Here is a 24,085-nt window from a genome sequence, read left to right on the forward strand (position 1 = left end):
GCTCAGTAAGCACTCCCCTACTCAGTCATCCCCCCAGCTCCTTCTAGAACTTCTTCTGTGGCTCCTCCTTTGTGCCTGGCTGGCTCTCATCAAGAACCTGTGCGTTGGGCAGCCTCCCTGATTGTCTTGGGCGGCTGCTGTTTGGACTCGGATTTCCTCTTCTGCTGCCATGCTACAATGCTGTCTCTGCCCTTCCAGGTGTCCACCCCAGGACAGGGATCACCCTCTTTTTAAGGCCCTTCTCGTGCCATCTCTCATCATCAGCCTCACCAGGACCAGGAGCAGAGGCCTCTGGGAGCTAGAAGACTCCCTCAACCTCAGCACTGGGACAGGGCCTTAATAGAGTCAAAGATTGGTGTCGTCTGCTCTGCCATCTTCATTGAGAGAAAAGGGCTGAGAAGGATCCCAGAGGCCAGACTGCCATCTTCCCTAGCCCCAGGTGGGCATGGACCAGCAGTAGTGAGCAACCAAGTCTGATGCCTGGCCCCCAGGGGGGCACAGGAGCCCCCACCATGAGCCTGGGCAAGCTGTATCCTGTGGGATGGGTGTCCAGTTCCCATGGAAAGAGACGGCTGACAGCAGACATGATCAGCCCCCCACTTGGGGACTTCCGCCACACCATGCATGTGGGCCGTGGTGGGGATGTCTTCGGGGATACCTCCTTCCTCAGCAACCATGGAGGACGCTCTGGAAGCACCCATCGCTCACCCCGAAGTTTCCTGGCTAGGAAGCTCCAGCAGGTGCGCCGAGCTGGGGTGCCACCTCGAAGAGTGGCCTCCCCGCCCGCGCCCTCACCTGCCCCGCCTCCCATCTCGCCCATCATCAAGAATGCCATCTCTCTGCCCCAGCTCAACCAGGCCACCTATGACAGCCTGGTGGTGGGCAAGCTCAGCTTTGACAGCAGCCCTGCCAGCTCCGCGGATGGGCGTTCCGGTTATGGTGAGGACTTCCTCTCAGTCTTTCCCCCCCCCCCCTACACCCTTTCACATACGCCCCCACCCTGCTGTTGAGATTTGAGCCCAGAGAGATCCTGGGGTGCTGCCAGACTTCCCTAACAGCCTTTCCTCCACAGCTGTTCAATCTCCCAGTGGAAGTCTGACCTAGGATGAGGGCGATGGGGCTAGGGAGGTGGAGTGTCAGCCTGCTTAGGCCTCATAACGTGGAGACCAAGAGAGAGAAATGGAGTTTGCCATGGGGCGGCTTTAATCCCAGTCATCAGGAGGCAGATCTGAATCTGAGGTCTGGTGTACAGAGTGAGTTCTAGGACAGCCAGAGCTACACAGAGAAACCCTGTCTTGAAGGAGGAAAAATGAAGTATGCTAGCAGCCCTCTAGTTTGCTGTGACTCAGCAAGGCTTTCCCCATCTGTGGGCTCTGGCCAGGCTACCCCTTGTGTGTCCTCACATTAAGTAACCCCCCAGGGTCAGAGGGTACTGTGGTGAGGCTCTGAGCCTGCTCTGGTTTCTAGTCCTTGTTCTTTCTTTCTTTTTTTTTTTTTTTTTAAAGATTTATTTATTTATTTATTTATTATATATAATATTCTATCTGCAAGTATATCTGTACACCAGAAGAGGGCACCAGATCTCATTTTAGATGGCTGTGAGCCACCATGTGGTTGCTAGGAATTGAACTCAGGACCTCTGGAAGAGCAGCAGTGCTCTTAACCTCTGAGCCATCTCTCCAGCCCCTCTAGTCCTTGTTCTTATGACTGAAGTGAGCACAAGGACCTCTGAGCTCCCATCTTCACCTAAATGGGTCTCTCGGTCTCTTTGCTAAAGTTTCCATGGCCATGAGGCCAGTCTGATCTACATAGTTCCAGGACAGCCTGTGAGTTACATTTTGAGACCCTGTCTCAAAAAACAAAACAAAAGACCGAACGAAGTCACAAAGGTCCTAGGCGGCTTTGTAGGAGGTGCTCCCGGCAGAAGCTGTTATTTGAACAAAGGCTTTTGTGTCTTGGCAAATTGACTCAGGTGTGAATGCCACTTTGGCCTTGGCAGGACAACTCACCAGGGCACTGTGGGTTACTGCTGCCCCCTTGTGGTCATGCTTTGCATTACAGTCTTGCTGCCGCTAGAAGCAAGAGTTGGGAGGGCATGTATGTATGTGCCTGTGATTTCTCTGTTCAGGCCCTGGTTTCTGGTTCCTTCCTGTGCCCAGACATCAACTCATATGCTATGAGGTCACTTGCAGCCATCTGTCAGTGTCAGAGAGAGAGAGAGAGAGAGAGACCCAGGAGCCATGGTGAAGTCCATACCAGGGCCTGGGTGTCAAGATTCAATCTGTAGGCACAGTTCTACCCCAACAGACTAGCTTTGGGTGATGTCTGTCTCGTGCCAAACCAAACTTTCATTTTTATTTGCTCCTCTGCAAGTGGGGTTAGGATTAGTTTCAGAGAGAGCATGGAAAACTGTGGGATCCTTACTTGAGGAAAAAAACAGGCAAAATGGAAGCCAACAAGGAATATAGCTTACCAAGGGCCACAGTGTAGGAGAGGGTTGTGCTGCTTCTTTGTCTCCAAGAACAGGCTAGGGACCCCCAGACCTGACCTTCTGCCCATTTCTCTGCTAGGCCTGGATTCTGGGTTCTGCACCATCTCGCGCCTGCCACGTGTGGAAAAGCACAGCAACCGTGACCGTGACCACACTCAAGACCGAGAGCAAAGTTCTTTCCCCGCTGAGCTTAACCCTAACCCTGAGCTTCGTCGCTCAGACTCACTCCAGTCCTTCCGCTTTGACCTTGACCTTGGGCCCTCACTCCTCAGTGAGCTGCTAGGGGTCATGAGCCTTTCAGAAGCCCCAGCAGCTGAGACCCCAGCCCCTGCAGCCAACTCCCCTCTCCCAGAAGCAACGCCCCCCGCCCCTGCAGCAACTCCCCCTACCCCTACTGCAAAACCCCCAACCCATGCTATAACTACCCTAGACACTGTGACAAGCTCCCCGTGCCATGGACATTTCCCCAATGGGGTAACTGCTGTATTGGGTCCTGTGGCTGAGGTCAAGCCCGGTCCCGTAGGAGAGGGTCCCCAGGTATCCCCCAGTACGGCCGTTGGCAGGCATGGAGCCAGCTGGAGGGCCAGCAGGGCTAGTCGCCACTACACTGAGATGGATGCTCGGCGGGAGCTGGCAGGGGTGCTCCCCCAAGTCCACAGCTCCTGGGAAAGCCTGGATGAAGAATGGAGTGCACCTCAGGCCAGTGGCAGGGCCCCTGTACCCAGAACGGTGCAGGTCAATGCCTTTGAATTTGCTGATGCTGAAGAGGATGACGAGGTCAAGGTGTAAGGACTGGGCGTGGGAATCCTGCTCTCCTCAGGGCTTACAGAGAACAGAGGGGTTGAGATCACTCCCACCCCTACTGACTACATCTGCCCACGAGATGCGGGCAGTTGCCCCACCGGAGTTTCCTCAAGTCCTTCCTGGTCTCTGCAAAGGCAGGTATGGGTGAGAGGGGTCCCCTGCTGACGTGACCCAGCTCCCTCCACTGTATCTAGGCCTGCTAGCCCTTCAGCCGTCCCCTATGCCACCCCGCCATGGCCTCACAGTGTGGCTTTTGTGCCCCAGGATGCTTCCCTGGTGGGGTGGGGTGGGTGGGGGAGGGCCGGGCAAGGACCACACAGGGCTATTGTCTGTGAGTGGGGCTGCCTTCCTCTGTTCATTTAGCACTGCCCCGGAAGGCCACCACTGTGTTCTCGATAGTCCTGTCCCAGGCTCCTCCTTAGTCCCCTGATGGGAAAGGTGAGGTGTGACCTTGTGGTAGATTCCATCTTCTGTGTACCCCAGACCTGCCTTTCTGTTAAGACAGCTTTTCTGTTAAGAGCTGTCTGCCCGGGGCCTGGACCCCTGCTGGGGTGTAGGGTCCTCTCCTGGGAGTTTGGGAAAGTTGAGGTTCCCCTTCCACACCCCACCCCCCATAGCTAGCGAGGAGGGGCAGTTGAGGTAATGAGTAACCAGCCTGGAATGTTCACGATAAGAGGTCCAGGTGGGACCCTTATCTGTAGTTCCTGGAACACCCTGGCCCCAGGTGCCTGGAACCAGTATCTGCCCCATAATGCCATGGGACAGCTTGGCAGGTGCTCAGATCCCCAGGAGTGAGACAGGTCCCAGCCTCTTCTCTCGACAGTGCTACACCCTGTGCCTCAGTTTCCTCCCCTGTACCAAAGACAGGATCATTAACATGCATGGAAAGTGCTAACAGCTGTGGAAATAATAAATGCGAATTATTTTATTTGACCTTGACCTTGGGGGTAGGGTTAGTAGGGGGTGGGGTGGGGGGCAGAAGCTGCAAGGAACCCTTGGGGACTGGCAAGACCTAAATAGAGGCTGTGGTTCCGGTGGGGCTTGCAGGAGGGCTGACTGAAGCCGCTCTGGGGCTCAGGCCGACTTCTGAGGACATGTTCACTCAAGCTTGAAGGAAGAGACGTGGAACCGGTCGGTGCTTAGGTAGCGCAGGTGGTTGTGGCCCAGCCTATTGGGGAAGGTCACCGTGTGTCCATCAGGGAGCATCACCTTGAACTCTTTTTCCTGGAAGGCCACAGTGAACTGCAGGGAAGCAGGGGGAGATATGTCAATAGGACCAGGGGAGCCTGGGAAGGGTCCTGGCAGTGCCTGGTGGTGGTCCCCATGTCCAGGCAGGAGGGCCACCATGCGAGTTCCCTAAGCCTCACCTTGACCTCTGCTCCGGGACTGAAGCACAGGTGGTTTTCTCGTTGCTCTTGTCCCCAGCTGTTCCCATCATAAGCGTTGCAAACAATGGTGGATTCATTGAAGCGAGGGTTAAAATGCAGGTTCAGCTTGTCTTTGCCCTGGCCCAGGTTAATGGTGAAGCTACAGGGAGAGTGACAGGGAGAACAGTTTAGGGGGCATGTCCATGTGTGTGTGTGTGTGTGCGCGCGCACGCGCGCGCGCGTGCATGCGCCTGCATATGTGTGTCTGTGTGTGTGGTGGTGGTGACTGCGGGCTAGGAGAGTAAGTGAAGATAGTGAGATCTGTGTCCGGCCCTGCATCTTAGTGATGTTTTATTTGGGATAGGATAGGCATGGAGGTGTTGACAGGGTAATTCATAGCGATGGCTTTGAAGAGTACAGGCAGGGGTATGTGCCTTAACAGGATCATGTGAGCAGCCTGGGTTAGACAATCCTTAAAAGCTAACCGGTCGTCCCAATGCTTGGGAGGCAGAGGCAGGTAGATCTCTGTAAGTTTGAGGCTAGCCTGGTCTACAAAGCGAGTTCTGGGATAGTCAGGGCTACACACAGAAACCTGACTGGAAAAAAACAAAAAGAAAAGGTTCCTTAAAAGTAGTACATACTGTTGGCAGTGGTGGCACATGCCTTTAATCCCAGCATTTCGGAGGCAGGGGGAATCGCTGTGAGTTCGAGGCCAGCCTGGTCTACAAAGCGAGTCCAGGACAGCCAAGGCTACACAGACCCTGTCTCGGAAAAAGAAAAAAAAAAGTAACACATACTATGTGTGGGATTCCATCCTGGGGTGAGGATTCTCAAAACAGGCATATCTGCATGTTTCTGCAAACAAGGAACCTTGGTAGGAAAGAGGGGCTCCTTCTCTTGCCTCCTAATTTGCCTGCCTCCTTCCTAACCCATAATGGCTAGAAGTTTGTCTCAAGAAACGCTCTATATGCCAGTCAGCCTAGTACTGGACAGCAGGGGGTTGTATGGAGGGGAGGGTAGCTGCTCAAGTTAAGGAAGTAAGTGGGACCTTTGCTGCCCCCTGGTGGCCGCCTGTGGTTAGAGTCACATGACCTGGTCAGTTGGGTGATGTGCTGGAGGGTACATATTACACTTTCAGTATAGGCTTCAGACCTGCCACCTAGGCAGAGACCCTCCTTCTCCATCTGATCCTTTGGTGGCAATTGCGACAAGGAACAGACCCAGGCGTGGTGGCGCACGGCTTTAATTTCAGCACTCAAGAAGCAGAGGCAGGCGAATCGCTGTGATTTTGAGGCCAGCCTCGTCTACAAAGAGAGTTCCAGGACAGCCAGGGCTACACAGAGAAACCTTGTCTCAAAAAAGCAAAAAGAAAAAGACAAGGAACAGAAATTACAGTTTCCATTCTGACATTCAAAGATTCCTAACCTAAGCTGGGCAGTGGTGGCACACGCCTTTAATCCCAGCACTTGGGAGGTAAAGGCAGGCAGATCTCTGTGAGTTTGAGGCCAGCCTGGTCTACAAAGTGAGTCCAGGATAGTCAAGGCTACACAGAGAAATCCTGTCTCAAAAAAACAAAAAACAAAACAAAGATTCCTAACCCAAAGCTTATATGCAAAGCCTGTTCCTAACACGAGCCACATGGGGTGTGGTATGGAGAGAGAAAAAAGTCACGGCTTCCTTAACCTTTGAGGGTCCTAGTCCTCAGCCCTGCCTATGCCTTGCTCACCGGTCGGCGTTCGTGTGGATCTTGCCTTTAATCTTCAGGGTCATCCCCGATTTCATGTCCAGGTTTGTGACCTCAAATTTGTCCTGGAGCAACAGAAGAACACTTTGTTAAGTCAACAGGGAACCATGGGATGGACCCATCGCCCGGCTGCCATCTTGCCCTCCTGGATGACTCCATTACTTCTCTGCCCTCATGCAGACCACAGCTTTCTGACTCAGGCTTCCCGCCACTCTTTTAGCCTCTCCTTGGCTCTCCTCCACCCCACAACCCAAGAAGAGAATGGCTAGGATGGGAGAGGTTCACAGAGTGGACAGCCTGACCTCTGCTGACGCTGTAGTTTCCCAGCGTACAAGGAACGCACTGCCCTCCACAGACCCAAACCACTGCCATGATGGGGAAATGGCCATGTCAGGCTGTGCGTGGTGTTGCACACAGCTTTCATCTAAGCACTTAGGAGGCAGAGGCAGGTAGATTTCTGTGAGTCTGAGGTCATCCTCATCTATATAGCGAGTTTCAGGCCAGCCAAAGGTACATAGTGAAACCCTGTCTGAACAAACAAAACAAAACAAAATGATGCAACGTGGCTATGCATGTTTACAGTCCAGGTATGGGGAGGGAGTGTCAGAAGGATCCCTGGGATCCTCTGCCCAGGCAGTCTAGCCTGATTGACTTAAGTTCCAGGCTAGCCAGATGCGGTGTCACATACCTGTAATCCCAGCACTCAGGATGCAGAGGCAGGCAGATCTTTGAGAGTTCCAGGGCAGCGTAGTCTACAAAGCAAGTCCAGAAAAGCCAAGAAACTGTCTCAGAAAAAAAAGCTCCAGGCTGCTAAGAGACCTTGTCTCAAAGGAAGTGGACATTTCCTGGGGGTCTCTCTCTCTCTCTCTCTCTCTCCCTCTCTCTCTCTCTCTCTCTCTCTCTCTCTCTCTCTCTCTCTCACACACACACACACACACACACCTATCTCATGTAGCCAGACACATACACCAAAAAAAAAAAAAGCATGTGAGTAAATATATCAAAATATATCATGTGGTATACAGGGCCAGTCTTACTATGGAATATATCATGTGCAAGTATAAAATTGTCAAATAACAAAATCAGTTAATAGCCAGCACTCAGGAAGGCAGAGGCAGGTGGATCTCTGTGAGTTAGAGGCCAGCCTGGTCTACAAAGTGAATCTAGGACAGCCAGGGCTGTTAAACGGAGAAACCCTGTCTCGAAAAACCAAAAAAACCAAACAAAAATAAATAAATAAAATGACATTGAGTCTGGGAGTGGGAGCCCTGATGCCAGAGAGATGTCAGCCTTGGTGACAAGCGCTTCAGAGCAGAGTCCTGGGGCTGTCCCTAGGGAATGGGGTGCAGCTCTTGAGTCTCAGTACCCTGTGTGCTGTGAGATGCTCACAGGTCCTCTGGCCTCTCCTCACTAGAACCTAGCAGTCTTACCGAGATTGCCACAGCAAAAATGTGTCCAACGGGCCAGCTCACCTTGTGCTTTTGTCAGTATGGGGGAGGGGGGAGTTCGAGGCAGGGTTTCTCTATATAGCCTTGCCTGTCCTGGACTCTGTAGATCAGGCTGGCCTGGAACTCACAGAGATCCGCCTGCCTCTGCCTCCCGAGTGCTGGGATTACAGATGTGCTCTCTCACTGTGTTCTTGGGGCAGAGAGACCTGGAGGTGGGAAGCGAAGTGGCTCCCGGTAGCGGCTACTCTGGCTTTAGCCAGACTGACCTCTACTCTCTTCAGGCCCTTGGTGGCAGAACTATCCCAGGGACATGAGTTGAAACCTGAAAGGGCGATGCACAGTTCCTCCCACATGAGCTAAGGAACTCAGCCACGAGATCATGGCAGCCACTCAGTCTCACTGCGCCTGTGCATGCCGGCTCCCGGCCACCAGTGAAAGATGCCATCCACCTTACCCTGGCTTCCTGGAACGAGTGGATTGAGCGTCGGGATTAAGGTGGTGAGAAGCACCCCATCTTTACATCCCTACTTACTGGCTAAAACAGAAGAAATGAAGCCCTTAAGGCTGGGGCGGGGTGGGGGTGGCCAGTGAAGGCTACCACAGATCTAGGGTACAAGGAAGACCAGAGTTGGAGATGGATTTGTATGAATAGGGATGCTGGCTCTTGGGAAAATAAAAAGGCCCAGTGTTGTCCCCTCTCAACAAAGCCTAAGACCAGAGACATAGGAGGCAGGGTTGGGTGGGAGATGGGGCAATTCATAGGTGGTGAGGCTGGTAGGGCCACATCCCAGCTCTACCTCTAGCTGGCCAAGTGGCTTGGGACCAGCCTTACCCCTTTAGGCATGGGATCCCTACTGGTGGCATGTGAGAGTTATCTAGAAGGAGAAAGAAGAAAGCAAACGGTGAGGTGGCCAAAATAGAAGGCCAAGGGCGTTTCTGGGTCACAAAGGGTCTCCCTGAGGGGCTAACCCTTCCAGCGTTGACACCCAGTCACAGGGACATCCTTCACCCTGTCTACACTGGCTTGGATAGTGTCATTCACACACGTGCTCCCCATTCATCCCTCCTGACACCCGCTAATGTGGCACAACATAATATGTGACCATATTGGGCTAGTATAGGCCCTAAATCTATTATAACGTTCTAAAATTGAAAACTTTGTAAAAGAGGAAGTTTTTTTGTTGTTGTTTTTGTTTTATTTTAAAGAGGAAGGGAACCGGGGCACAGAAACATGCCCCCAAAAGGAAAGCTACATGCAGAGAGGGTAAAATCTGCAGTTACCATGCTTCCAGAGAAGGGACCTATGGATGCCAAGCAACCACAGGAGACTGGAGTAGATAAGTAAAGTGCCTCCCTAGAGCCTTCAGGGAGTGCCAGGCCCTGCCCACCCTGGACTCCAGGCTTGGCCAGGACCATGGGAGAAATTGCTATGGTGGTGAGCACCATAGCCCTAGGAAATGAACCTACCGTCTAAACCCCTGAGAATATCATATGGTCTCATTCTATACAAGTCAGGGGAGACCAGGCCCCTGAGAGAGGGGCATCAACTTGTCCAAAGTCATACCACAAGTCACAGACTCTGGAGGAGAGGGCAGCACCCTTGCAATCTGTAGATGGTGGCCTTCTGTCATCTCGTGTTGAGCCTCAGTCTCTCTCTCGCTCTCTCTCTCTCTCTCTCTCTCTCTCTCTCTCTCTCTCTCTCTCCCCCTCTCTCTTTCTCTCTCCTTCCCTCCCTCTCTCTCTCTCTCCCTCTCTTCCTCTCTCTATCTCTGTCTCTACCTCCCTCCTTTCTTTTTTTCTTTCTCTCTTCATTTTTGGTTTCGAGACAGGATTTCTCTGTGTAGTCCTGGCTGTCCTGGACTCACTTTGTAGACCAGCTTGGCCTCGAACTCACAGAGATCGACTTGCCTCTCCTGGGATTAAAGGCATGTGCCACCATGCCTGGCAACCTGGCTTTCTTTTGATGCTCATGGAGAAACTGAAACAAAGAGAAGTGCAGCAATAATGGACTCCCAAAACACCCCAACCCACACACTCAACCAAGGACAAATGAGTGGAGGGAAGTGGCCCAGAGGACCAGCATCCTCACCGACATGGTGACAGCTCCTGGCCTCAGCTCTCTCAGTCGCTCCTAGAGGCGTCTGCTCAACATATCACCTCTTGGGCAGGCTTATATCCCAGAATATTACACATTAACTACTCCAAGGCTATAAATAAAGACTTTGGACCTTTATTCCCTAATATCTCCTGGCCTATGTCCGCAGGTGTTCAACAAACAGGAAGACAGCTCCTTGCTCACGCTGCCTCCCCACCCTGAGCATCCTGCACCCCCACCCCCACCCTCTGCAATTCCTCCCAGCCTCCATGGTCAATATACCACAAAGCCCAGAGGAGGAGGCCCTAGTGCCACCCCCACACAAACCACAAACACCCAGAGCTTGGCAGGCCACCCAATCTTCCCGCTGAGCCCAGCTCCTACAAACCACAAAAAGACAGGCTGGCTCTGTAAAAAAAAAAAAAAAAAAAAGTCTAAGCTTCTAATTTTCAATGATGTCATGAGTCATTTGAAGACTTTTTTTTTTGCTTCTCTTGCCCATTCTTTTTCTGGTTGTACATATAATTTGTTTCTTCTTTTTCTTCTCGTGAAACAGAGACTGTCTATTTAGCCCAGGCTAGCCTTGGACTCTATCTTCCTGCTTCTGCCCCCAAGTGCTGGGATTGCAGGTAGGAAACACCTTATGTAGTTGCACACATACACATTTCAAAAGTGATACCAGGTAAAGTTAAAGAAACGTCTAGGACCAGTGAGATGGACAACGGTGCTTGCTGCCAAGCCTAACCACCTGGGTTAGCCTCCTGAGCTCACATGATGGAAGGAAAGAAGCAATTCCTGCAAATTGTCCCCTCCGACCTCACGCACACACAGGTAAGTATAATTTAAAAAGCTTAAAAATAGGCAGAAGGAAAAGGAAGCCAAAAGCAGACCATTCTGTGAGGGCTGGGTGGTTCAGTAGTGGGATGTGCTTGGGATGCACATGCACACACACACACACACACACACACACACACACACACACACACTGTGGCTTCCATCACTGGCACTACACACAAAACAGTGTGTTCTGCCAGGACACAGACCAAACATGCAGAAGGGAGCCCAAGGGCTTGGGATGCTGGGGGATTACATGCTTTGCCCTTTATTTCTGGGAATTTTGTAATGATCGGGCTCAATATACTCAATTAGGTACTGTCAATAAGAAAGACAATTTGACATAGTCCCTGTGCTGGGAGGAAACCTGTTCTCTGTCTATCCATCCAGAGGTTGCTGTGGATTCGTATCACAGGCATGTCTGTACAGTTGTGTATCTGGCTTCATTTGGGAACACTGGGGCCCACAGATCTGCATGTCAGAGCCACGGGCACTAGCTATGAAATACTCCAACTCTCCAAGGCTTAGTTTATGGAACAAGCTTCCTGCCTCCGAGCACCTACATTTATCCTAAGTTTCCCCTCTTACAAAACGCCACTTGTGGTGCACACCTTTAATCCCAGCACTTGGGAGGCAGAGAGAGGCAGGCAGATCACTGTGAGTTCAAGGCCAGCCTGGTCTACAAAGTGAGTCCAGGACAGACAAAGCTACACAGAAAAACCCTGTCTTAAAACAAACAAATAAACAAACAAACAAACCATGCCACTCTGGGGCTGGAAAGATGGCTCAGAGGTTAAGAACACTGGCCTTTCTTCCAAAGGTCCCGAGTTCAATTCCCTGCCCCAACCACATGGTGAATCACAACCATCTGTAATGAGATCTGGTGCCCTCTTCTGGCATATAGGTGTTACATGCATACAGAACACTGTATACATAATAAATAACTTTTTTAAAAATTACTTAAAAAACATCATCAACAACACCATTCCATTCTCTCCCTTGGCACCCGGACAACCTCCACACTGCACAGTCCCAGAAACAGAGCTTTGCCAGTGCTCTGGATTGGCAACCCACAGAAGCTTCCATCCAAGTTGGCAGTAAATGCACTGGACAGGGCACTAGGAGACCAGCCCTGCCGAGTGCCATGTGGTGCCAGGAGCTGGTGGGTGGCTCACTGCCCAGTGCTCCCCAAGGGATGCTACCTGGTTATTTCCTTATTTTACCCACAAGGAAATGAATTTCTTTTCAGCCTTTCTCTCATGAGCCAGATGAGATAAGACATTTGAAAGTGCAATAGAAAATGGGCCTGGTGCTCTTCTAATGATAACATTAACCCTCACTTGCTGCAGAAGCTGTGGAAAGTGCACATGAAAAAGCACATAAAGTGCCGGGCATGGTGGCGCACGCCTTTAATCCCAGCACTCAGGAGGCAGAGGCAGGTGGACCTCTGTGAGTTCGAGGCCAGCCTGATCTACAATGGGAGTCCACGACAGCCAAGGCTACATAAAGAAACCCTGTCTCGAAAAACCAACCAAACAAAGAGTCTCTTTAAAGACATGAATTTTGGAGCGGGGCGGTGGTGGCACATGCCTTTAATCCTAGCACTTGGGAAGCAGAGGCTGGTGGACCGCTGTGAGTTCAAGGCCAGCCTGCACTACAAAGTGAGTCTAGGACAGCTAAGGCTACACAGAGAAACCCAGTCTTGAAAAACAAAAAAACAAAAAAAAAAAAAAAAAAAAAAAAGAGAAAGTCATGAACTTTGTGTTCTTTTCTTTTTTCCTTTTTCTTTTTTTCTTCTTTTTTCTTTTTCTTTCTTTTTTGTTTGGTTTTGTCTGTCCTGGACTCACTTTGTAGACCAGGCTGGCCTTGAACTCACAGGGATCCGTCTGCCTCTGCCTCCTGAGTGCTGGGATTAAAGGCCAGTGCCACCAGGCCCAGCTAAAGAAAATCTTTGTAGCCAGAGGAAAATGACCATACTTAAGGCTATGTGCCTTACTGGCTACATATTTTATTGTTTGTTTGTTTTGATACAGGGTCTCACTCTTTAACCCAGGTTGGCCTAGCACTCAGCTCAGGAATTTACACTTATCCTCCTGCCTTGGGCTCCCAAGTGCTGGGATTACAAATGTGTTCTATAAAGCCAAGCTTGCATGTATATTTTATATCGGTGAAAGATTTGTGTATGTGCTTGTGTGGTATGCATGTGTGGTAGATGCATGCGTGTGTGGAGGTGCACACAGTCGTGCACATGGATTTGGAAGCCAGAGGAGCACATCAAGGATCTTCGACTGCTCTCGGTTTTATGCCTTGAGGCAAATCTCACTGACCCACACATTCTCTCTTGGCCAAGCTGGATGAGCAGCAAGCACTCTGCATCCTCCTGTCTCCACCCTGCAATGGTGGGAGCAGGCATGCACAGACATGTGAGTGCTGGGGATTTGAACTCAGGTCCTTCTGCTTTCAAAGCACGTGCTCTTAAGCATTGAACTGTCTGCCTAGAGGACTCCAGCTCCTACACACACACTTTTGTGCGATTCAGAGCTCTCACGTCACTGGACCTAACTGAAACAGTTAGACTACAGCACTGATAGGTTGTCACTAACTGAAACAGTTACAATAGACACAGCAGTGATAGGCTGTCACTAACTAAAACAGTTATAATAGACACACTAGTGATAGACTGGCACTAACTGAAACAATTATAATAGACACACTAGTGATAGGCTGTCACTAACTAAAACAGTTATAATAGACTACAGCAGCTATAGACTGTTACCACCAATGTTCCTGTTGGGGTCTGAATGCTTGCCCTAAATCTCATAGTGAATTAATTGTCTTTGGCTGGGCATAGTGGTGTAGGCCTACCATTCTAGGGCATGGGAGGTAGAGGCAGGAGGATCGAGAGTTCAAAGTCATCCTTGGCCAAATGGTAAATGGAGGCCAGCCTGAGCCACTGTAGACTTACTCTCACAACAAAAATTGCCATTGGGTCAAATTACAGCGCTGGACCCTGAAGAGGTGGTTAGGCCACCTAGTCATCAGAATGGGCTGCTGATAAGTGGATGAGCTGGGCCCCATCTCCTCTCTGCCTGCATAGGCTCTCTGTTCTCAGCTACGCTATGATACAGCACAAGGTGACATGTGAACGTCCTAGCCTCCAGGACACAGAAAGTAAACCTCTCTTGCTAATGCTTTGGTTGGTCCATGGTATTCTGATATGGCAGCAGAAAATGGACTGCTCTCCCCCCGCTCCCACCCCTCTACCCCCTCCATTCCCCCACCTCCCGCACCCCCGCTTCCCAGTGTAGTCCTGTTGTGAGCATCCTAATGAAAAGGCCTGTATGCCAAAGCACAGTTGTCTCCAGCCCACACACACACACACACACACACACACACACACACACACACGGCCTCAAGCGGCACATGTGACCTTGGCCTTGGATCTGACCCCACTTTACCCTATCTATAGATAGATAGATAGATAGATAGATAGATAGATAGATAGTCCCTTTACAAAGCTCTAGCTTTTCTGGAACTCATTATATAGTCCAGGCTGGCCTTGAACTCATAGAGATCTACCTCTCTGGAATTAACGCCTGGTGAGAAATCTTTTCTTTATCTTAAATCCCTACATTTGGGTTGATTCATTCCCCAGGAATAGATAAATACACTGTGCCAGGTGATTACCATCTAAAGCTTGAGGAGAGAAACACTGCTCAGGATGGTAAAGGACCCTCAGACCGAGCTTCCCCGTACACAGCTGTGTCCTGATTGGGTTTGGTTTTGAGAGGTTTAATGGGTTTATTTTTCCATGGAGTAGGAATGTCAGTGTCAGTGTCTAAGTGTATGCATGTGTGTGGGCATGCATATGTGTAGTGTGTAAGGGTGAGCATGTATGTGTAGGGGTCCGAGGCTGACCTGGGACAGCTTCCTCAATCACTTGCCACCTTATATGCTGAGGCGATGGGCCCACTGGACTCTTTGTGGGCTCTAGGGATCTGAACTCCAGCCTTCGTGTTTGAACAGCAAGTGTTTCATCAGCTGAGCCCTCTCCCCAGTTCCTGTTTTTGAAATGGGACTCTCCCTGTGTAGCCCAGACTGGCCTGGAACTCCTCCCCGCCCCCTCCGCCCCCGCCCCAGCTGAGGACGGAACCCAGAGTCTTGCACTTGCTAGGCAAGTGCTCTACCGCTGACCTGAAACTCTTGATTCTCCTGCCTCAGGCCCCTGAGCACCTGGGTAGATGAACCCTTATACTTCCCTCTGTGTCAGTGCTTGGTCCTAGCCCAGGGCATGGTGGCTAGTGAATAAAGCAGAACAGAACTGGCCGTGAGGACCCGGGTTCGATTTCCACTGTCCACATGGCAGTTCACAACTATCTGTTGCCATATCTTTTGGCCACTGCAGACACCAGGCATACGTTTAATGCACAGGTCTACATACAAGCAGCCATACACATAAAATCAATTTTTTAAAATTAATTTTCTGAGCCGGGCATGGTGGCGCACGCCTTTAATCCCAGCACTCGGGAGGCAGAGGCAGGTGGATCGTTGTAAATTTGAGGCTAGCCTGGTCTACAAAGCAAGTCCAGGACAGCCAAGGCTAACACAGAGAGACCCTGACTTGAAAAAACAAAAAACAAAAAACAAAAAAAGAAAAAAAATTGATTTTTTAAAATTAAAAAACTTGAAGCATTTTGGAGTTAGAGGCCCAGGATATCATGTCTGCTGATCCCAAAGGGACACTTGATCCTTTGCCTTCCAGTACCTTCTGCCCACAGGCCGTTGGGGGACTTTAGTTCTGGGACACTGGAAGTCCCTGCCTATCTCCTCCCCGCTCTTCTCCTCCCAGAAAACAAACAGATCCACACCTCCAGGATAACATCCTGCTTCCTCCCAGCCCACACCACGCCAACATCTTCCTTCAGAGGGACAGGGCAGAAGGGCAGGGGAAGCGGGTAGGGGTAGGAAGACAGGAAGAGCTGAGTGTGAGGAGGGCAAACTTTAGGTCCCAACTCTGCCATCAACAACCTGAGTGGCTGTGAAGGAACACTTAGACTCTTGGTTCCTTCATCTGGGAGATGGAGCTCAGAGCATCTTGAGGGACTCCCGGTGGCTCACTGCTGTAATCACAACATTCTGGAGGCTGAGGCAGGAGGCTCACTATGAGTTCTAGACCAGCCTCCACTACATAGTGAATCCCAGACCAGCCTGAGTTATTCTCTTAGTCAGGGTTTCTATTGCTGCCAGGAGAACACCATGTCGGGGGGGGGGGGGGGGGGGCTGGAGAGATGGCTCAGAGGTTAAGGGCACTGACTGCTTCTCCAGAGGTCCTGAGTTCAATTCCCAGAAACCACATGGTGGCTCCCAACCATCTGCAATGTGATCTAGTGCCCTCTTCTGGCCTGCAGGTGTATGTATTGTATACATAATAAATAAATCTTGAAAGAAAGAAAGAAAGAAAGAAAGAAAGAAAGAAAGAAAGAAAGAAAGAAAGAAAGCACCATGACCAAAAGACAAGTTGGAGAGGAAAGAGTTTATTCAGCTTCTACTTCCAGGTCATAGTCCATCATTGGAGGAAGAGTCAGGGCAGGAACTCAAACAGGGCTGGAACCTAGTGGCAGGGGCTGATGCAGAGGCCATGAAGGGTCACTGCTTACTGGCTTGCTTCCCATGGCTTGCTCAGCCTGCTTTCTTGTAAAATCCAGGACCACTAGCCCAGGGATGGTACCACTGGGCCCTCCCACATTGATCACTAATTGAAAAAAATGCCCTACAGGTGGATCTCATGGCGGCATTTCCTCAGCTGAGGCTCCTTCCTCTCTGATAACTCTAGCTTGTGTTATGTTGGCACACAAAACCATCCAGTACAGTTACCCAGCAAGATTTTGTTTGTTTTCGTTTTTTGTTTTTCAAGACAGAATTTCTTTGTGTGGCTCTGGCTGTCTTGGAACTTACTCTGTAGACGAGGCTGTCCTTGAACTCACAGAGATCTGCCTGCCTCTGCCTCCCAGAGTGCTGGCATTACAGGTGTGTGCCACCATGCTGAGCTAAATTTTAATTAAAAGTATATTAGTTACTTTTTGGGTTGCCGTGTCCAAAATACCTTCCAGAACTGCTTGATCAGTGTGATGGTTAATGTTGACTGTGAACTTGACAGGGCCTAGAAACAGCAGTTCTCAACCTGTGGGTGGAGATCCCTTTGCTGGTTGCGTATCAGATATCCCTCACATCAGAAATTGACATTACGATTTGCAACAGTAGCAAAGTTACAGTTATGAGGTAGCAACGAGATAAGTTATGGGTCCTGAGCTGCACAAAAAGGAGAAGCGAGTTGGGTACCAGCACTTACCCCTCTCTGCTTCCTGACTGCAGACTGAAGGAGCAGCGGCGTGAGCTCCTGACTGCACACTTTTAATCCCAGCCAGCACTTGGGAGACAGAGACAGGCAGATCTCTGTGAGTTCAAAACCAGCCTGGTCTACAGAGTAAGTTCCAGGACATCCAGGTCTATACAGTGAAACCCTGTCTCAAAACAAGCAAACAAACCAAGAGTAGCCATCACAGCCAAATGTGACAATGCATCTGTAATTCCAGCACTCGGGATGTGGAGGCAGGGGGATTGCCACAAGTTCAAAGTCAGGCCGTAACTTCATACTTAGACTGCCTCCCAAAATAAGGTAATCGGTTAGGGTGATTGCTAGCATGTACAAAACCTGTGTTCCTATCTCCAGCACTGCACAAACTAGGCATGGCGGCACACTCCTCCTACAACCCCAGAACTTGGGTGAAGCTAGGGGGTCCAGAAGTTCAAGGTTACCCTTGGCTATACAGTCATTTAAGGCAGTCCTGGGCTCTTGGAGATCTTGACTGGAAAAGATAGAAGTCTTCCTTATTTGGTGTGGAGGATTCCTTATGAGGTTCCCCTGAGAGCGGAAGGCTATGTGTCCAGCAAGGTGATGGGCACAAATCTACCATGAACTGTAGGAAAAGCACCCAGCAATGCTGGCTGTAGCTGGCCAACGCTCTGCCCCCTCAGGAGGATGGGTAACCTTAGAGTCAGTGCCTGTCCTCATGGGCAGGGCATAGCGAAGGAGAAAGATGCCAGTGACTGACGTTTGTGACAGTCAACACACCCGGCCGTGGGTGTAGAAGACCAACGGCTCATACCAGGAGACTAGGCCCCTTCGTCAGCACTAGGGCCCATGCCCTGTGTGTGCAGAGCTCCGTGCATATGTGAAACTCCTTTACTCCCTCTGTTTTTCTTCAGGAGCATTAACCTCAGGACCTAGGAAGCCTTCTGCCGCTGCATGACCTTGGGCTGTGGGACAGTCTCTCTGGTGCATGCCGAGCGGGTGTTTCCTGTGGGCGATGATTCCCAGGGTGTCTCTAGTGCTCAGTCAGCCTGTTCCTCCAGCCTGCTGAGCCGGCCAGCTCTGTCAGCGCTCTTTGCTGTGGTTTGACTGAGCTTTTCCTTCAGAGCTCCTCTGGAGGACATTGACGCCAGAGATGCTGGGGTTAGCAGGTGGCGAGGCTGGTTTGAAAGTATGGCCACCCAAGATGGCATCTGTGGCTTTATAAGAAGAAAAGGGAAATGGCCTCGCACACTTGCCCCACCTGACCACATTAATGTGTGACACAAAGAGCCCAACTGGATGTGGAGTCCTGTTCTTTCTAAAAGTTCCTTTTTAGTTTCCATCACCAAATACCTGGCAAAACCAACCGAAGGAAGAAAGGCTTTGTAGTTCAAGGGTGCACAGTCCATCATGGTGGAAAGGCATGCCAGCAGAGCTTGAGGCAGCTGGTCACATGGCGTCCACAGGCAGGAAGCAGAGAGAGATGCTGCTGCTCGGCTCTCTCGCTTTGTCGTTTTGGATTTAGTCCAGGACCCCAGCCCATGGGAAGGTGCTGCCTGTATGTAATTAACACTGTAGAAACCCCCTCAGGCCCAGAGGTTTGCTTCCCTTCAAATGGATGATATTAACCACCATATTCCATCCTTCCAAGTCTCCAGGACCACGAACTAAATAAACTTATATTCTTTTTTCTTTCCCCCCAGAGCTGAGGATCAAACCCAGGGCCTTGTGCTTGCTAGGCAAGTGCTCTACTGCTCAGCTATATCCCCAACCCCTAAACTTCTATTCTTTATAAATCACCCAGTCTTTCGTGTCTCGCTCTAGTCACTGGAGCAGACTAAGACAAAGACCCTAGAGATTTGCCTCACAGGCTCAGAGATTGCCTTGTCTGGCCTCATTTCCCGGTTCTGGAATCTCTCCTGTCCTCACTGCTGGCCACCCTCCCCAGCCCTACAACCTGAAGAGCTCTTGGCTCATCCTGCCTTACTGGAATCTGGGCCTGGCCTTGAGGGAGAGAGAAACTGGGAGAGTTGGAAGAACAGCAGGGACCCTAGCCACTCTGTTTCCCCATCTCCATTCCTGCCCCACACTCCTCCCGCCACCTTGCTGTCCATGACAGCTCCCCATCCTGTCACTCTAAGCTATCCTGGACAAAATCCAAGATCGCCTCATGGCTGACAAGGGACATACCATCAGGCCTATTTTCCTTGTAGCCTCATCTCACGCCCAGCTCCTTGGTACTCGAACGTCTTGGTCTTGAGTTCAGGTTCTTCTTTGTATGTGCGGATCCCTCCATCTGGAACGCCTCCTCAGCTGGGCTTGGGTCCTTACTAGGCAGAGCCAGATTCAAAGGTAGGCAGAGGTGGTGGCATACTATGCTCCCAAGCAGGAGGAGTGAGCTTGGGGAAGATGTGGGCTAACTAGTGAGACTCTAGCTAAAAATAAAATAAAAATAAAGCCAGGCACAGCGGCGCACACCTGTAATCCCAGCACTCTAGGAGGCAGAAGCAGGAGGATCTCTGTGAGGTTGAGGCCAGCTTGGTCTACAAAGGGAGTCCAGGACAGCCAGGGCTAATACAGAGAGACCTTGTCTTGAAAAAACAAAAAACAAAAAAAACAAAAACACATAAAAAAAAGGAGACAGGAACAGGTGGATCTCTGTGTTTCAGGCCAGCCAGGGCTACATAGTGAGACCTTGTCTCAAACAAAACAAAAAACAAAAACCCAATGTGGATAACACCGGAGGTTCACTTCTAGCCTTCACACACATGCACACATGTGCACATGTAGACTGCATGTGTGCATCTACTTGCAGGGCAGGAAGGAAGGGAGGGAGTTAAGGAGGGAAGGAGGGAGGGAGGGAGGGAGAGAGAGAGAGAGAGAGAGAGAGAGAGAGAGAGAGAGAGAGAGGAAGGTTCTAGAGTAAGTGTAGCTCTGTCTGGGACTGGAGCCTTAGGCCAAAGCCTGGCTCCTCTTCTCAGGCCCAGGCCACCCAATATTCTGTGCACAATGAGCTCCTCTATTCCTTGGTGTCCCGTCACTGCCAAGAGAGAAAGGAGATATGTGGGGGCATCAGAAGATGGTATCTAGATTACAGCCTGACCCACATGCCCAGCCCTTGGCAAACTCCAGAGCAGCTAAGTGCCTATCTGAGTCAGTAGGAGATGGGCCTACCTCCCTCATGTGACAAGCAGAGGTGACCAGCCCAGCATGGCCCTAGTCACAGGGAGCTTCCCCCAGCCAAGGCCTCTGGTCCCCTTCCAGCACCCAAGGCCACCAGCAAGCTCTCTCTCCTGTGGAGAGCTGTCCCTGGGGCTCACAGTTGGCCTGTGCCCACACAGAACCCATAGGTACCATGTTAGTCATGATCCCCTAGTGGAACAGAACCAACAAAACAAGGGGACTATCAGATAGCTTACAGACTAAGGGCTGGATGGTCCAACAATGGCCATCTCCATGCTAGAGAGCCCAAGAGCCCTGTAGCGGCTCAGCCCACTGGGCTGAATTCCTCAGCAGCCCTGACCTGGTGCTGAAGGCCTGGAGGACTTCTGGAAAGCCACTGGTCTTCAGCCCAACTTTAAAAGCCAGAGAAGCTGGATTGTAAAGTCTATATAAAATGGTGCAGGCCAGGCGTGGTAGTGCACACCTGTAATCGCAGCACTCAGGAAGCAGGGGCAGGTGGATCGCTGTGAGTTCAAGCCCAGCCTGGTCTACAAAGCAAGTCCAGGACAGCCAAGTCTACAGAGAGACCTTGTCTCAAAAAACCAAAAGGAAAGAAAGAAAGAAAGAAAAATGAAAAGATGGTGGTAGTAAGGACAAGATGGATGCACCGGAAAGAAGCAGGGATGGGCAGGCAAAGACACTATAGCTCTCCCCTCCTCTGGGCTGCTAGAAGCTGCCACCACCCTGAGGGAGGGTCTCTTCTCTCTACTAATAGTCCCCAGAAATACTCTCACAGGACCGGCCCGAGGCAGGCCTCTAAGTAGACTCCACATCTAATCAAGTTGACGATTGTCACAGCTGCCCTAATAGGGAGATACTTAATCTTTACCGTCAGCGTGACTCATTTTAGAGTCATCCAGGAGATACACTTTTGGTAGCGCCTGAGGGAGTTTCCAGAGAGGTTTGATTGACAGGGAAGATGCATCCTGAATGTGGGCAGTACCACCTCATGGACTGGGGTCCCTAATGCGTAGAGAAGGGGAGAAGGAGGAAGCCAACTGAGCTCTCGCACTCATCTGTTTCCTGACTTCGGTGTGACCAGCTGGCTCATGTTCCCGAAGCGTGACTGTCACCGCCATGATATCCCCTCAGTCAGCAAAATAACCCTTTCTACCCTTAAGTTGCTTTAGTCTCGTCTCTTGTCAGCGGTGAGGAAAGTAAGTGGCACACACAGTTTGCCGTTTGACTACCTCTTGCCTCTTCTCCCACAAGCATTCTTTTTCCCATAAGTAAGGGCCCTGTTTCCACATTCCCTTTGTTTTGTTTGTTTATTTTATTTTTATTTTTTATTTTTTTCAGTTTTTCAAGACAAGGTTGCTCTGTGTAACAGCCCTGGCTGTCGTGGACTCCTTTTGTAGACCAGGCTGGCTTCAAACTCACAGAGATCCGCCTTCCTCTGCCGCCTCCCCAGTGCCAGAATTAAAGGTGTGGGCCACTACTTCCAACCTCACCCCTCTTTCTGAAAGAGCTGGCTCTCAGGTGCTCCTGGCTGCCACTCGCTCTGCAGATTGCTTCCTTTGACCCTCACCTGCCCTCTGAATGACTGTCATTATACTCATTGAATGGATAGGGAAACTGAGGCTCAGAGATGTAGAGAGCCTTGCCAGGGGCACACAGCAGGAGAAGCAGAGTGGGGCCAATCGCTCCTGACCCTTAGCTGACTTCAGAGGATGAGCACAGGAGTCTAGAAAGAGCTTCCATCTTGGACATCAGGAGATGGACAAGGCTGTGTTCCTCCACCCAAGCCCCAAACCAAAAGAAAGGAGGAAGAGAGGGAGGGAGGAAGGGAGGGAGGGAGGGAAGAAGAAAGAAAGAAAGGAAGGAGGGAGGGAGGAAGGGAGGAAAAAAGAAAAAAGGAAGAAGGGAGGGAGGAAAGAAGAAAAAAGAAAGGAAGGAGCTGGGCAAGTGGTGGCGCATGCCTTTAATCCCCCAGCACTCAGGAGGCAGAGGCAGGCAGATCTCTGTGAGTTCGAGGCCAGCCTGGTCTACAAAGTGAATCCAGATGGCCAAGGCTACACAGAGAAACCTTGCCTCGAAAAAAGAAAACAGAACAAAACAAACATGGAAGGAAGGAAGGAAGGAAAAATCAAAGTCTGTAGGACTCTGAGAGTTCCTGAAATAAATAAATCCAGGTCTTTGGGAAATGTCCACTTCACAGATCTGTTCTCATTTTTCAGAGTGGGAAACAGGATTTGGGCTCCAAAATACCATTTATTATTATATTTTTTGAGACAGCGTCTTTCTGTGTAGCCCTGGCTGTCCTAGACTCACTCTGTAGACCAGGCTGTCCTTGAACTCACAATGATCCGCCTGCCTCTGCCTCCCTAGTGCTGGGATTAAAGGTGTGCGCCACCACCTCCCGGCCCCCAAAATACCATTTTTAAATGTTAAAAAAATTTTTTTTTCTGAGACAGGGTTTCTCTGTATAGCCCTGGCTGTTCTGGAATGCACTCTGTAGACTAGGCTTTCCTCTAACTCACAAAGATCCTCCTGCGTCTGCCTCTGGAGTGCTGGGATTAAAGGTGTGCGCCACCACTGCTGCCACCACTGCCTGGCTCAGACTCTGTTCCTTAGCATCTGTGCCCTGCAGACTGGGTGGAAGGAATTCCTCAACTGGAAGGTATTTGCAAGATTTGTACTGCACAGAGCTGCACAGGGCTGGAGGCTTTCCAAGTCTGGCACAAGGCAGGAGCTACTGTGCCGTGGCTCCTGGCTAACAGGCTGGCACTGGTGGAATGGTCAAAAGCCTATCACTGTATCAGGAGATCATTACTGTCAGACACCCGTCCAGCCTGCCAGAGGTGGCACTCAGACACACTCCCTGGAACCCTGGCAATACCGCCCCCTCCCTCCCCAGCTGCAAAGGGAGGGGTGGATGTGACTGCCTGCCCGCCCACCCAGCATCAAGAGGATCTTGGGGGTCTCAGTTTCCCCTCTGTCACCTGCCCTTGCCCTACTAAAATCTCACAGGCTAGAGTTTCACTGCCCTGCCCTTGTCCCTGCAGAATTGGAGAATTTTCCAGCCACTCCCTCTCCTTCCCTCTGTGCCTTCGGCCCAGCCAAGAGGAAAGGACCTTGCTGCTAGATTATCTCGGTGTGTTTCCTGCAGAGGATGGACAAACACCAGCTTTTGTTTTTTGTTTTTTAAGATTTTATTTATTTAGCTGGGCATGGTGGCGCATACCTTTAATCCCCCAGCACTTGGGAGGCAGAGGCAGACGGCTTGCTGTGATTTCAAGGCTAGCCTGGTCTACAAAGTGAGTCTGGAACAGCTAAGGCTGACATAGAGAGCCCTGTCTTGAAAAAACCAAAAATTACCAAAACAAAACAAAACAAAACAAAAAAAAAAACCCACAAAACCCCAGCACTTGGGAGGCAGAGGCAGGCAGATCGATGTGAGTCCGAGGACAGCCTGGTCTACAAAGTGAGTCCAGGACAGCCAGGGCTACACAGAGAAACTCTGTCTCAAAAAAAAAAACAAGATTTATTTCTTTATATTATTTATCCAGTGTTCTGCCTCCATGCTAGAGGAGGGCACCAGACCTCATCACAGATGGTCATGAGCCACCATGTGGTTGCTGGGAACTGAACTCAGGACCTGTAGAAGAAGAGACAGTGCTCTTAACCTCTGAGCCATCTCTCCAGCCCCAGACACCCGTTTTATTTTGTTGTTTGTTTGCTTTTGGGACAGGGTCTCCTGTAGGCTGGACTCTCATGGACCATTTACT

The 24,085-nt window shown here is 50.7% G+C and overlaps 2 protein-coding genes across 2 annotated transcripts; one reads left to right on the forward strand and one right to left on the reverse strand.

Annotated features, from left to right (window-relative positions):
* The first annotated feature begins 283 nt into the window (after positions 1 to 283).
* Positions 284 to 3,580, forward strand: Cdc42ep1 (CDC42 effector protein 1). The gene is made up of 2 exons (XM_051159938.1): positions 284 to 939; positions 2,571 to 3,580. The coding sequence occupies exons 1-2, from the start codon at positions 477 to 479 to the stop codon at positions 3,278 to 3,280; spliced, it is 1,173 nt and encodes a 390-aa protein (XP_051015895.1). The 5' UTR covers positions 284 to 476; the 3' UTR covers positions 3,281 to 3,580.
* Positions 3,581 to 4,271: 691 nt separating this feature from the next.
* Lgals2 (galectin 2) lies at positions 4,272 to 10,018 on the reverse strand. Its single transcript, XM_051159939.1, has 4 exons — positions 9,944 to 10,018; positions 6,389 to 6,471; positions 4,663 to 4,822; positions 4,272 to 4,537 (listed from the first exon to the last, which is right to left on the reverse strand). The coding sequence occupies exons 1-4, from the start codon at positions 9,947 to 9,949 to the stop codon at positions 4,394 to 4,396; spliced, it is 393 nt and encodes a 130-aa protein (XP_051015896.1). The 5' UTR covers positions 9,950 to 10,018; the 3' UTR covers positions 4,272 to 4,393.
* Positions 10,019 to 24,085: the final 14,067 nt, after the last annotated feature.

This window comes from Acomys russatus, chromosome 17 (assembly GCF_903995435.1).
Source record: "Acomys russatus chromosome 17, mAcoRus1.1, whole genome shotgun sequence".
NCBI lineage: Eukaryota > Metazoa > Chordata > Mammalia > Rodentia > Muridae > Acomys > Acomys russatus.